Genomic DNA, 13,915 nt, shown 5'->3' on the forward strand with positions numbered 1-13,915 from the left:
AGACAAAGAGCAGCAGACAGAGGACCTGGTGCAGACACAGACTGACCTCAGAAAGCCCCCCCCACAGAGACGCTAACACCCCCACAGAGAAAAACAGCAGTGAACTCACGATTTGATGGGCGTCTTCTTCTTCTTGGCGGGTTTGTTCTGGTTTTGGTCCCCCAGCTCTGCGATGTTGTCGTTCTCGTTCTCGTCCAAATCATTGGACGACAGCTCGAATGAGGCGGAGGCTTTGGGAGGGGAGTTGGCCATCCTATTGGAGGACTTGAACGGGTCTATAGAGTCGTCAAAGTTATCCGTGTCAAAGCCATAAGAGGGCCTGGACAGCGTGGGGGAGTTGGAGATGCCCTTCTTGGACTTGAAAGGGTTAAAGTTCGGATCGTCCCACTTGTCGGGTTCGAAGTTGTACGAAGCTTTGTGGATGGGGATTTCTTCGTCGTTCCCGTTGTAAGGCTCTGGAGGGTTGTTGTCCAGCTGCTCCGTCTGCGCTGGAGGGGCCTTCTTCAGCCCCAGCTTCGGTTTCCTCAGAGGCATCTTGGCACCCGGCTTCTTGCCCACTTTCTTGGGTGGGGGAGAGGCCTGGGGTGGCGCCTCGCTGGTCTCCTCAGAGTAGTCAAACTCCAGCCTTACGGGCTGGCGTTTGGGGAGGATGGGCTGCTCTTCTGGGTTGGTGGTTGGCTCCTTGGGAGGAGCTGGGGGGCTCGGCTCAAAGGCAGGGGCCGGAGGGTTTTCTAGAGAGTCCGTAAAGGGGGCACTCAGCAGATCTTTACGGCCCAGAACTGGGGAATTGGCGATTTTGCTACCTCCGGTTTTGAAAGGGTTGATGTTCTCGAAGTTATCCGGATCCCATTGGTAGGACCCGCTGGGGGGGATGGGGGATTCGTCTCTGCCCGGTGAACTACCAGGGAGCGGAGTCTCCTCCTGGCACAGGGGCAAAGCGAGGGTGTCCCCTTGGGTCTGATTATTTGTCTCCTCCGGCAGAGGTGGAGGGGTCACCACCCGGCTCTTCCTGGTCTTGCGGAGGGTTCCTCCCGGGCTCGGGGTTGCGGATCCTCCCTCTGCTTCCTGCTGAGTCTGGAAAGAGTTGGAAGTCTGCGGCTTTGCCCGTCGGTTGATCTCAGGGGTGTTGCTGGACGAGGACGGCCTTGGACTCTCTGGGTTGGAATTCTGTCTGAGGAAAGGTTTCTTTTTCAGAGATCCAGGACGGACTTTCTTTGGTCTGTGGAGCGTGCCGGGTGCACTCCCGCTGCCCACGCTGAAGGATTCAGAATGTGGACGAAAACCTCCTGCAGCTGATCCTTCGGACTGATCGGCGCCTTCAAGTTCTCCTCCCTGGAGGCTTTGCGATCGGGTGAGAGTGGGACTGGATAAATCTGAAGCCAAAAGTTCAAAGTTGTAGGTGCCGCTGGCTGCGATGGGCTTGTCCTCATCGAAGACGATCGACGGGGATCTGCAGGGTCTTTCAGCCGAGGTCAGGTCAGAGTCAGCGCCGGAAGCTGAGACGTCTCCTACGGCAAAAGCTGAAAGAGAGACATTAAGAAGTTTAAAGCTGCTGCTTAAAATATAAAATCAGATGAAGCTCAATTGGGATTATCATATTTTAGCAGGGATTGAGAATCAGGGAGGAAGGAGCTGCAGCTGACTCCTGACGTGAGCAATTACAGAGATAAATGTGCTTTAACGACTCAATAAGAGTTTCACAGCGGGACTGAAGCCGTGACAAACGACCACACCTCCTAGATACCAGTCTTCAGATAAGGTAGTTCCATCTTTTCTCCACTAGATGGAGCCACAGGACTCTCCGCTGTAAAACGACCATCATCATTTACCTTTGTCATGTGACAGCAGTTGCTGGGTTTGAGGCTCTGTTGGAGAAGCGGCCTTCACTGGAGTCGTGGATTCAGGGGTCTCGAAGGCTCCATCAGAGTCTGAGCTCCTGTGAGAGGAACAGAAAAGGAGACATGGAGTCAAAGCTGCTCTGAGTCAGACTGAGATCACTCGGACTGCGGGTGTTTCAGGATTACGGACGCTGACGTCATGAGAGGATGAGCTCAGACACAGAAAGTCGTGAATTGACAGAAATGATATCATAGTCCTGGGGTATGTGGCGTCAGTTGTAATGCTTGGATTCTCTCTAAGATAATTTCTTTGGTGGGACTTATTTAAAATTTATAAATCCAGGAAATGAAACCTTGACACACTAATAGAAGAGAAGGTTAAATCCTTGACTCTGTGTTAATCAATCACAAGAGTCCAGGTTAATGAGCTTATCAGTGAGACTAATCCTTACTGTCTTTTTCAGTTCAACTTAAAGTGAAATTTCAGAATTTCCAAGAAAAGACGAAAGCTAGTTGAAGATTAAAAAATATTAAGACCTATTGTTGGGGCCAAAATAAAGTTTTCAGTTTGTTTCATTTCTTATTCCTTTTTTTAAGAAACATTCACAGTATATTTTGTTTTGAGGTAAACTTAGGTAATGAGCCAGGTGTGTGTGTAGAAGGAGGCAAAAAACAGGTTTTGACCATGTCAGCGTGGCAGCGTGAGAACAATTTTCTTGTGTTAAATTAAAACGTTTGATTTTAGATTTATATGGACTTAAACATCCCTTCAAGAAGAGAAGTATGTGAAAGCAAAACTATGGTCATTTTGTGGCACCTACATGTTTATCAAAAAGGGCGTCAATGCTGTTTTAAACAGGGTTAAATTATCTCATATCATGAATTGAATAGATAATATTTGGACAAAAACGTTATGATCCCAAACTCAGTGAGGCGATAGATAAACGATTGATTGGGCGAATGATGCCGCCTCTGCCTCATGGCCACGAGCCTGGACTCGCATAAATATTGGACCAGCTTTCACTCACTGGCGTGAGCTGAAACAAGAAAAGGGCCTCAAAACTAAGGGCCTCCTAGCTTTGGAGCTTCTGGATTTGTAAGTAATATTATACCAAACCGAATCGCACGTTTCAACTCACGAAAGCAGAGTTATGTTTTCAAACTTAGCATAAACATTCATTCACTGGTTTATTACCACACCAGCTTTATTTATAGAGCACTTAGATGTACTTAGCTGTAGACAAAGTGCTGTACAGGTAGATCAAAATAAAATGATAAAAACATACAAATAAAAGAAAAACATTGTAAAAACAATAAAAGCATTGCTTGTGGTCTACTCAATAGGTTACAAATGAAACACCGCTAGCATGCTAATTTCCAGTAAACAATGTTTTCAATAGGCTTTTGTTTACTTGTAATGGTAGCATGGTAGGTAGTTGCTGTTGTGCTACCAAAGTTCTTGGTGGTTGGTGCATTAAACAAAAAGTAAATTTGCGATGATTTTTTAAAGTAATTTATATGGGCCAGTGCAATCACGATAACAAACTCAGAATTTGAAAATGATTCGAGCGTGTTTCGATGCTCGTTGAACCTCCACATTATGCGCTAACGCTAGCTAGCCAAATCAGACTTGTTGGTACTCCATTGAAGGTTTTTCATAAAATTGTGTAACCCTGCCAGCCAAGAATTTACCCTTCATATTATGCAATTTATGTTTTGTTTTGTGGCAGATTACCATAAACATTATTATTTATATTCATCTGTAAATTTAACCACGGGTCACATTTGACCTGCTAACACTAAAGACGACAGCAGCTTTCTAACATATTACAAGAGTTAAGATAACAATTCATATATTAAGTGAGTTTGAAGTACAATATGTCTTCTGCTCCTCCACTGCAGTAGACGGCACCAGAGAGCTACTCCACTGTATGTTACCCATAAACTGAATAATGAATATAATCTCAAAATATTTTATTCCTAAACTTGATGATGTGGGTTTTGATACTGTAAATCAATTTTTTCTCTCTCTTTTTAGGGTCAGTTAGTTTAAAAGTATTTTGAGTTTATTTTTTACAGTGTAGCAGACTGATAAAATAGCAATTAAAGTCATGTTTTGTGCAATATCAGATTTTTTATATGTAAAATTGTGGACACCAACTGACCGTAGTTCAAGAGACAAACTTGACACTAGGGCTGAACAATTTATCGTTTTCAGATCGAAATCGCAATTTTAGACAATGCAATTTTGAGATCGCCAAAGCAGCAATTTTTTGCAGCGCTCCTGACTGACTCAGGATCTGTTGTGTCAAGTATGATACACATTCTGTTTTACAAATTTGTAGACAATCTATATGTTAAAAGTGCTGGTAAGCAGGTCAACAACACAAAGCCTCTGTTTAGGAGTAGAAGTTGATGAAAACAGATTATTTATCATCACTATTGATGATTAAAAAATCGTCAACTGCAATATCTGCCAGAAAAATTAGATCTTTTCCTAAAGTCGTTCAGCCCTACGTGTGAATATCCCAAAGCTTGATTTGAAGAAAATCCTGAATCGAATTGAAATCACAATATCCGCCAGAAAAATCACATTTCAATCTTTTCTTAAAATCGTTCAGCCCTACTCGACACACTTTATGTTTTTTAAGTAGTAGTATCAAAAACTGCTTCTGACTTTCACTAATTCCAACACAATGAGATAGAAAAGCTATTTTCAATTAAATAGTTAACTCTGCAGAATATTGCGATATATCACAACATTGTGATATCGTGATATTATTGTATCGTTACCAAAGTATCGTGATGCGTAACGTATTATTAGGTTCGTGCCAATACTCACCCCTACCCCTACATATCTCAACCTGACAGCCAATCATTTCATCCTGCATATTTCCTTGAGTGTTTCTTTCCATCTAAGGGTTGTTACAGACTCTATCCTGGCCTGTTTTCCTGTGTTATGTCTCATCATAAGCTGGTAATAAAAGTAACAAGTCCCGCTCATTGTACACGTCTTCAAAAAGCCTCAGGGAACAGTTTGTGTTATGGTCCATTTCTCCTCCTCTGCCTCAAATGAAAACGCTGAATCTGCAGCGAGGTGACAGATAACTGCACATCTGGGACACAGAATGACACACAAGCTTCTTTTACACACAAGACCAGCTCCAGATCTGAAGCAGAAACCAAGACGTTGAAGAGAAACTCAAACAAAAATCAGGCTGGTTTCTCCATCAGCTGTAAAACAAAGCAGAACGGTCTCACCCTCCTGAGCAAAAAGAAATATTGATTTTTCTTCCTGGATACACACGCGTGCACAAAGCCGGCTCACCACGCAGCCGGACTCCCAGCCTCCCCGCTCCATTCATCACGTCTCATCTGACCGTACCCAGCCCCAGCCGCCCGTCCTGTCTCACCTCTGTCTGACCGGCTCCCCGGCCTCCTTCAGCAGGTTGTCATGACGCGAGCCCCAGGAGAGACTCCGCAGGAGCCCCAGAGCCGGATCGGAGCCCGGGCTGTCCCCGTCCCCGGCCCCTCCCAGCAGACTGTCCCAGCCCCAGCGAGCCCACTGCAGTGGAGACAGAGCCTGCCACGCACTCACTGCCATGGCTGCCAGTGGGCTGAGCCTCGCCGCACCACGACGCCGCTGCCTGACGCGCAGGTAGACGACCAGCAGATCACACCTCTCCTCTGCCTCCTCTCTGTTCCTCCTCTCTTTTCCTCCTCTCCTCAGATCCTCAGATGCTTTTGTCTCAGATCTACAGCATCACTCCTCTCAGGCTGCTCCTTTTGTCATGCACGGCCACATCAGCCGGTCTCCTCTCCTCTCCTCTCCTCTCGACCAGGAGCTGGAGCCTCCTAATCTAAATGAGACAGGCTGCAGAAGACCACCGCCTCCCCTGCATACTGTAGATACTCCCTCTGTCTCCTCCCTCCCTCCACCTCCCTCTCTTGCTCCTGAGCATCTTTGCTGTATCAACAAAGACGATCTGGAGGAACCTTTTCTGAAACAGCTCACACATTCCTCACATTTACACGGCACACAGCTACAGCTGCAACGATCTGCAGGAAATAACAGAAACTGATTTGTTGCAAAAAAGAATTTGCAAATTAACTGCTTACGAGAGAAACCACAAAAAATGATCAACAATGTGTTTTCTGCATTAATAGTAAGGAAAAGACTACCAAGGCCTCTTTACTCAACACCTTGAACTGAGCAACATCATTTTATAGCTACTAAAACAAGGGGAACACTGTAAAAAATTAAAATCTTATCAAGTTTTTTTCGTCTGATTCTCAGTAGAAAATGTCTTTTTAGATTTAATATGGGCCACATTCACCTGGCCGGTTCAGAAAAATGTCTTATTTCAAGTTATTTAAAGACAAAAATGTGGTCCTAATTGGTTGTAACATGCAAAAAAAAAAAAAAAAAATCATGGGACAAGAGAAAAGTATTTCTATTAAGACATAATCTCAGTTTCAAGCAAATTTTTCTTGTTCCTTTGGCAGATTTTTCTTTACTTGTTGCAGCAATTCAGACTTTAATTTGTCTTTAAACAACTTGAAACAAGACTTTTTTTACGTAAAGTAAGACAAAACCACTTGATTAGATTTTGTTTTTTTGCAGTGTAAGATGGGAAAAAAGCAAAGCTTTGGTCATTTTATGACACAAATGTATCTAAAGGGGCTTTAATGTTGTTTAATCAGGATAAAATAATCTGAAATTAATAAATTGAATTTGTAATGAAGGAATTACACCCAATTCACATACTTTTGCAAGCATTTTTTGTGCTTTTTGGCTTTTTTAGACTTTGTATCTCAACCTGCCAGCCAATCATTTTTAGAGGGCGACCGATATGGGCTTTTTGGGGGGCGATGCCGATGCCAATGCTTTCCAAATTTGGGCAGCCGATGCCAATATGCATAGCCGATTTTTCCAATTTGATATTCAGGCCGATTGTTAAATAAATATTTATTTATCACATTTTTGTGAAACGCAGCAATTTCTGAGCAACTAAAAGAAATCTATTACAACAATTCGTGTCCAGTCCTCTGAACATTTATTCAGCTTTCAAAACAATGAAATATTTTGTCTGAGTAAACACACAATGTAACAAGCAGTAGTAAACATTCACACTCTTCTTGAAATGTCAAAAAAGAAATTTAAACTTATTAATATAATTTGAACAAAAGTATGTAATGTATCCAAGTGGTTCCACAAGTTTGAGGTGCTCATCTTTTTTGTGCCTGATCAAAAATTGCGTCATTTTCTACAACGGATCAAAAATCGGCTTTTTAAAAGAAAATACGGCCGATGGCCGATAGAGACAAATGTCCAAATATCAGCCCGATATATCGGCCGGCCGATATATCGGGCTACCTCTAATCATTTTATCCTGCATATTTCCTTGGGTGTTTCTTTTTATCTAAAGGTTGTTAAAGGCAGGGTTGGCAGTCCTGAAAAACTGAGTTTGAAAGTAGCATCTCGTCAGGACTCCGCCTAGCCCCTCCCCCCCCTCCCCTTGAAGCTCCTCCAAAGCAACGCCCCCCGCTCACATGTACGAGCGCCGCTGATTGGCGACTGATTGTTAATGACTGAAAGACGGACTCAGCTCATCATTTTATGTTTGGCACGACGTAGAGTCATGTTTCATTTAGAGGTAAGGAAACATCAAAACGTTAAAACATAAAGCTAAAAAACAAATAAACAAACATGACTTTTGTTAGTACACCCAACTGTCATGCTAGTATTATCCACTTTTACAGTGCGGCAGTGTTCACCGGTGAAATGTACGCACAGGAGGAGGGCAAAACGTCACGTTTGGGATTTGATTGGTTAAACAGATAGAATCCCAAGAGATATGATTGGCTGATGTTTTCCTGGGTTTTCTCCTGCTGTAGACAGTGGATATTATTCACTCTCATTCAAGAACACATCATGTAGTGCTTGCCATCAAGACATATGGATTATTTTGACCAGTATAACAAAAAGTGTATCAACTATTCCTTTAAAGACTCTAACCTGGCCCATTTCCCTGTGTTATGTTGTGTTTTAACTCTTTTAGTTTTTGCAAAGACAACTTATAGGAAAAACCTGACATGCACGGGTGTTCATATTTCCATTTGCATGCTTCTTATTATCAGCAAATTCAAGACTAACCACAATGGTTCCTCACTTACACTGCAAAAATCTTATCAAGTGTTTCTGTCTTATTTTAAGAAACATTGTCTTGTTATACTTGATCTGAGCCATATTCACCTGACCAGTTCAGAAAATGTCTTGTTTCAAGTTATTTAAAGACAAAAATGAGGTCTGAATTGTTTGGGGCGAGTGAAAAAATCTGCCAATGGAACAAGAGAAAAGATAAATAACTTGAAATAAGACATTCTTCTGGACTGGTCAGGTGAATGTGGCTCAGATTTAGTCTAAAAAGACGTTTTTTTACTAAAAATGAGACAAAAACACCTGATAAGATTTCAGTTTTTGCAGTGTAGATTACAGAAACCCAGTCTATACAATGTATTGATCCAGCTTATCCCCATGGCAGCGCTGAAGCTTTCCTGCATCCTGTGTGTCAGCTTTGCATCACATCCACACACATGAATCAAATGAAAACCTGAGATATGACTGTCACCAGACAAAACCCACTCAGATCAATAAGGCTGAAATATGCAGCAGCATATTTATCAAAGACTGTGTAAAACATTTTGCATCAGGATAAGACGTCAGCTCCGACAGGATTCTCAGTGAAAAGCGTAAACTGCTTTCTCCATGATTTAAATATCAATAATCAGCCTTTTAATTGCCTTTATTTCGTGATGCAAAAACCAGACGGCACATGGCGGAGAGAGGAGCCAGAGCTGTAATCTCAGCGAGGGACCAGCGAGTCCCAGCAGGATCAGACTGGTCTGACTGAAGATCCATCTGGATCTGTCACTGGGACACAGGATCACAGTGTCAGAGTGTCAGACGGTCAGGTGAGCACTGACAGTAAGAAGAAAAGCTGGGACTGTGATTCTACAATATTTCAGATTTTTGTGATTTCTAGACATGCAACGATCGATTGGTGCCGATTTCTTTAATTTTGGGGGATCGGTGATCTGCCCATTCTTACATATGAAACTGATCTTATAAACCTCCAGGAAGGTCTGACGGCCAGCCATTGATGTTTTTTGCTCTGAGACCTGAAACTCAGGACACTTTATTGGATGTTTAAGTTAAAACATAAAGATTTCATTGTTTCACAAGTATTGTTCAATGATTTTCAATAAAATAACATTGGAGTTTTTAGGAATAGGTGAAGAGGTAGGATTAAATAAGCTGATGCTTCTTCCCACTCCTTTTTCGATCATGTCAAAATTGATTTATTTGTTTTGAGGGTTCGTTTTGCTGTTGCTGTTGTTTTGTTTTCCCTGGTTGCTTTTTTTCTATTTTTTTTCTCTATTATTATTTATTTTTGTGTTTTCATTTGTTCTTTTCCCTGTTGATTTTCTTTTATTTCTTTTTGTATTATCTTCACATGTTCGAAATAAAGCATTCATTTATTATTTAAGGATTTATTCAGGGGATCTGACAGCTCAACTCTTTTCCAACCCAAATTTTAAACAAAGACTAAGATGAAGGATTGAAAAAAAAATCAAAGAAAACACAATTTAAAATTGTTAAACAAAAAATCTGAATACTACGATACATAAATTTTTTCTCCCATCCTTAGAAAGGAGGCTTCGAGGAAGGAAAGGTTACAAAGAGGAGTTCATCAACAGGTAAGGTACACTTTGGAGTCTGCTTGTGGATAAGATTTTATCAATAGGAGGGAAAATAGTGCACAGAGGTTTATAGCAGTTCATTTCCATCCTCTCTTCTGCCAGCTGGAGGCGCTATAGAGTCCTGATGAGTTTTAGGAGTCATTCATCCCAAATGGGATAAAGATCCTGATCCCAAAGACTGACTGATGAGATCTGATCCCTGACACGACATGAACCGCTGTCAGCGTGTTAATCTGATGCTCTGTTTGTTATACTGAGCGAATGTTCAACAGGGCTTTTTATATTTTTGGTGGGCTCAAGACAAATTTATTTATCTATTTTCTCTTATTATTAAAAATAGGATCATTCAGTGGCTGTGAAATTAAAATGAAAAGAGCTTTTCATAAGTTTTGTCTTATAAAAAACATTTGATATGGAGGTGAATCCGACTCATTTGTGGACTAATCATCCAAAAAATAAATTTTATAAAATTTCCTCCACAAGTAACCAAGTTGGCTGAATTGTGGCGCATTACATTTTCAAGTTATTTAAATCCTTCAGAGATCTGTAAAATAAAATAAAAATAATCTTCTTCATTTATGTTCCCTATGCAAGATCCATAGAAATAAAACTCCTCATTAAAATCTTTCTATTAAGATTCCTCGTTAGGCGTTGAACACAGATTTAGCTTGGACGAGTAAAAAAAAAAAAAAACCTGCTAATTTGACAATAGGAGGTAATTAAACTGGAAACAATGAAACAATAAGGTAATCAGGGCTGGTTTCAGCGCCACGTTTCTGTCCCTGCAGAGATTTTTTTAATGTGGCTGCAAACAGTGTGTTGCTATGGTAACAGGAGGTTGCTCCCGCCATATGTTCCACAGCGATAGATGCTAACGGGGGGAAGAAAAAAAAAACCACACACACAGAAGCTGGATGCACAAAGTCCAACACAAACACACACTGAGGCTGAGCTAACACAGAATGAAAACACCAAGAGGAATAAAAAGATATTTAAGGTTTATGAAGCAACATCTGAAGCATCAGCATCGCTCTGCTCACAGTTTATCAAAAGGTTTAATTTAAAAATATAAATTAAATTCACAAATCTGTTCCTCTAAGCTGGTTAAATCCTGGGCAGGTTTTGTGTTACCTGCATACAGACTAAACCTAGAAAGAGGAAAGACATCGTGTGGGTGGGCAGTCAGGATCCGGGGGCAGATAAAGACAAAGACAGAGCAGAAATGAACAGCGTCGTCGTCTCGCAGGCAGAGATAGCTGCCTGGAGACAGAGGCTCTGCAGCGTGAAGCAGCTCAGACCGCCAGACGCGTCTGTGCTCTCAGCCGAATCCAACTCAGCCTGTCTAAACAGCTTTCAGAGAGCAGGAGGGGGACTAACACGAACCCCCCTGGGGAGGGGGTGGAAACTGGGCTGCACCGGCACGTGAAGCAAACGCCATCTCTCTGACCTGTTAGCTTCACACTCCTCCAAAAAAAACAAGAAATAAAACAACGAATGTGGCTGAAAACGACGGCTCTCGTGTGTTCTTTGGAAAAATGTAGGAGTGATGAGGGAGCATCACTGATTGGATGAGAGCTGATGGGAGGCTGGTGACTCTGCTGCTTCATATTTCCTCCATCTTTTCCCGCTGAACACCCTCTAAACCCTCTCTGCAAAGATACAGTCATCCTCCTTTCTCCTATTTACTCCTCTTTTCCTTCATTCCTCCTCGTCTGCTCCATCACCACAGCTCATCCTCCCTTCATCACCTCCTCAATCAGCTCACCTTCCCCTCTCAGCTGAGTCAGGTATCTCATCTTTTTGTTTCAGGTTTAGGATCTTCACTTTTTATTTTTTAGGTAGAAAAATCAGCAGAATGTCAGCCTCTTCCTGGTCAACCAAAGGATTTAATATACAGGAAATATCTTTTTTATCCTTTCAAGACTTGTGCTTAGGAGAGTCTTTTTTTGAGGAGTGGGTCTCAAAGTTTCAAGAGGATTTGAACCAAGAACTAATTTGCGTTCTCCTTTTCTCTCCCTCTTATCAGAGAGACCTGATTAGGGATGGGTACCTTTCACATCTGAAATGATACGGTACCAATGCCCAATATCTGGCAATCAATATCAGTGCTCAACGGTACAAATTTTCAGTACTCTTGGGTGTGTTTTTGTGATAATATATATAAATTTGTTTAAAAATAAAATCAAAGTTTTTCAATTTAACATATTTATTTCTCAATATTAGACCTTGTAATGCTGGGTTCATGTCCCACATGGAAAATCTCCTACTCTTCCACTACTTCACAGTCACAAGGATGTGTTAAGGTACCGCTGGCGTACTTGGCGTAACATGGCACCGTTTGATTTTATTCAGTTGGTACCAAGCGGCAACCTCTGGTCTGAGAATATGAGACAATGCTGAAGTGCTAAAATCTGCTGTTTCTCCAGTGTCCGCTTGAGGCTGGCTCTGGAAGTACAGGAAGTCACAAACACACCAAGCAAAAAAAGCTGTTTTCAAAGCAGAAATTAACCTATTTACAGCCTGGTTCAAAAAAGGTCTCCTGTCTGAGTCGCTAACTTTACTATCAGCACACACTGTACGGGGGTGAATTTTTTTCTAACTAAGGATATTAAGATCGCAAGCTCCTCCAATCAGAGGCACAGCTCAGGTCACGTGACCGACAGGCGCCCTATGGTTGTACGCAAAGCCCTTGTCACTACCAATATGGCCGCTATAGCCGATCTGCTTCATTTTCTGTTTCAGAAACAGACGGGGGACGTCAGGGAGACTACGTCCGTGTTTATACAGTCTATGGTTGGTACCTTTAAAAGTACCTAATTCAGTACCCACCCCTAATTTGGATCCTCTCATAATGCTACAATACTCTACTACCTGGATGTAAACAAGCACTGATGACTCAAACTGCACAAACTGGAATTTTAATATTAATCAAAGGAGATGAAGTCGTATGAAGAGCAATGTTTAATTTGCACCAATATGTGGACTTTAACCTGCAAAGAGGACTGAAGGCTAGTGATGCTAGTTCTGCTAGTGTTAGCCACACTTAGGAAATAAATGAGACATTATTTACCTGCAGACTCTGTGATCCTGTGTTTAGTTGTATTAACACATTGGGTACAATTATGACTATTACCAAGTCTGGAGGTGATCTGAGAAAAAACCCAGGACTAGTTTGTTTAAATATGTAACCTATAAATCGTCAAAATCTGATGTTTACGTCCAAATTGCAAACTTCCTGTTAGGAATTCACGATAGTCGAATGACACTTTTTTGTAGGTCTAGACATGGTAGTTATGCACTAAAAAATTCAGGCCTGTAGATGAAAGTAGCTGAAGGGGCTGCAGTTTTGAGCCACTGTGGGGCGCTCTGGTGCACGTATTTTCATGCAAATACCTGAGTCTTAAATTTTCTTCTGTGACTGAATTTTAAATCTCGAGGCAATTTGAGCTTAATGAGAGAGAAGAATAACAAACCAACGGGCTTTAAGAGAGCCTTTTCCTGTTTTCAGAGCTTGAATTTTATGTTTTGTATCGCAAAAGAAGATGTAATACTTCCCCTGCTTGAGGCAGACAAGAATAAAAAAAAACTTTTTTGTGTTATTGTTTCCCTGAGCTGCATTTTGGATCTTAAATAGAAACTTAAAACAGTCAATAAAGAGGCTTTCCCAAAAAGAAACATCTACATTAATGCATGAATCTCTGTAAATCAAGATAGAAATGTCACCAAACTTTGGGTGATTCTTCACAGACAGTTTGGACTCGGTAAAAAGCAAAAAGCCGAATGACAAAATTGGAAAAAGGACAAAAAACATGTCTTTTCTTAAAGCATGTTATTGGACTCCTCAGCTCATCCCCTGCTGTGATACGATCAAACAGACCAACAGAGGGAGCTCCTGCTCTTCTCTCCCTCTGAAGAATTATGATGAAGTATTACATCATACACACTGAAATTACATTTTACAAGAGCCTCTCCAGTTCAACACTGACGTGAGGAGGAGAGCAGGGAGCAACAACGAGAGGTTTGTAGAAGAAAAAGAGCACAACATCCTCTGAAAATAACACCTCAGATACAGGAAGTCTGACGGAGAATCCTCCTGAACCTGGAGCTCAGTCTGAGCCGGTCATCCCTTTGTCTGGGAAACCCAAAACAAAGGAGCCATGGAGGACAAAAAGAGTGTCAGACCAAGATAATCCCTGAGTGTAATACTTCATCTAACCTAATCTGAGACTTTAACTGTAAACAGATGGCACATTTAACAACAACAGGTCGTGTCTGGGAGTCAGAGCCACCGTGAGGAGGGGGTAAAAATCAGA

General features: G+C 41.7%; 1 protein-coding gene across 9 annotated transcripts in view; it reads right to left on the reverse strand.

Annotated features, from left to right (window-relative positions):
* The window catches only part of tacc2 (transforming, acidic coiled-coil containing protein 2), a 67,871-nt gene that overhangs the window by 21,529 nt on the left and 32,427 nt on the right, over positions 1-13,915 (reverse strand). For all 9 annotated transcript variants that reach the window (XM_074675760.1, XM_074675754.1, XM_074675753.1 and 6 more), the window contains 2 exons: positions 1,830-1,936; positions 110-1,520 (listed from right to left, as the gene is read on the reverse strand). In XM_074675760.1, the coding sequence (XP_074531861.1) occupies positions 110-1,520; positions 1,830-1,936 (1,518 nt within the window). The remainder of the gene's footprint in view (positions 1-109; positions 1,521-1,829; positions 1,937-13,915) is intronic.

This window comes from Halichoeres trimaculatus, unplaced genomic scaffold, assembly GCF_033239565.1.
Source record: "Halichoeres trimaculatus isolate MK-OKI-2021-1 unplaced genomic scaffold, fHalTri1.1 fHalTri1_scaffold_8, whole genome shotgun sequence".
NCBI classification, from domain to species: domain Eukaryota; kingdom Metazoa; phylum Chordata; class Actinopteri; order Labriformes; family Labridae; genus Halichoeres; species Halichoeres trimaculatus.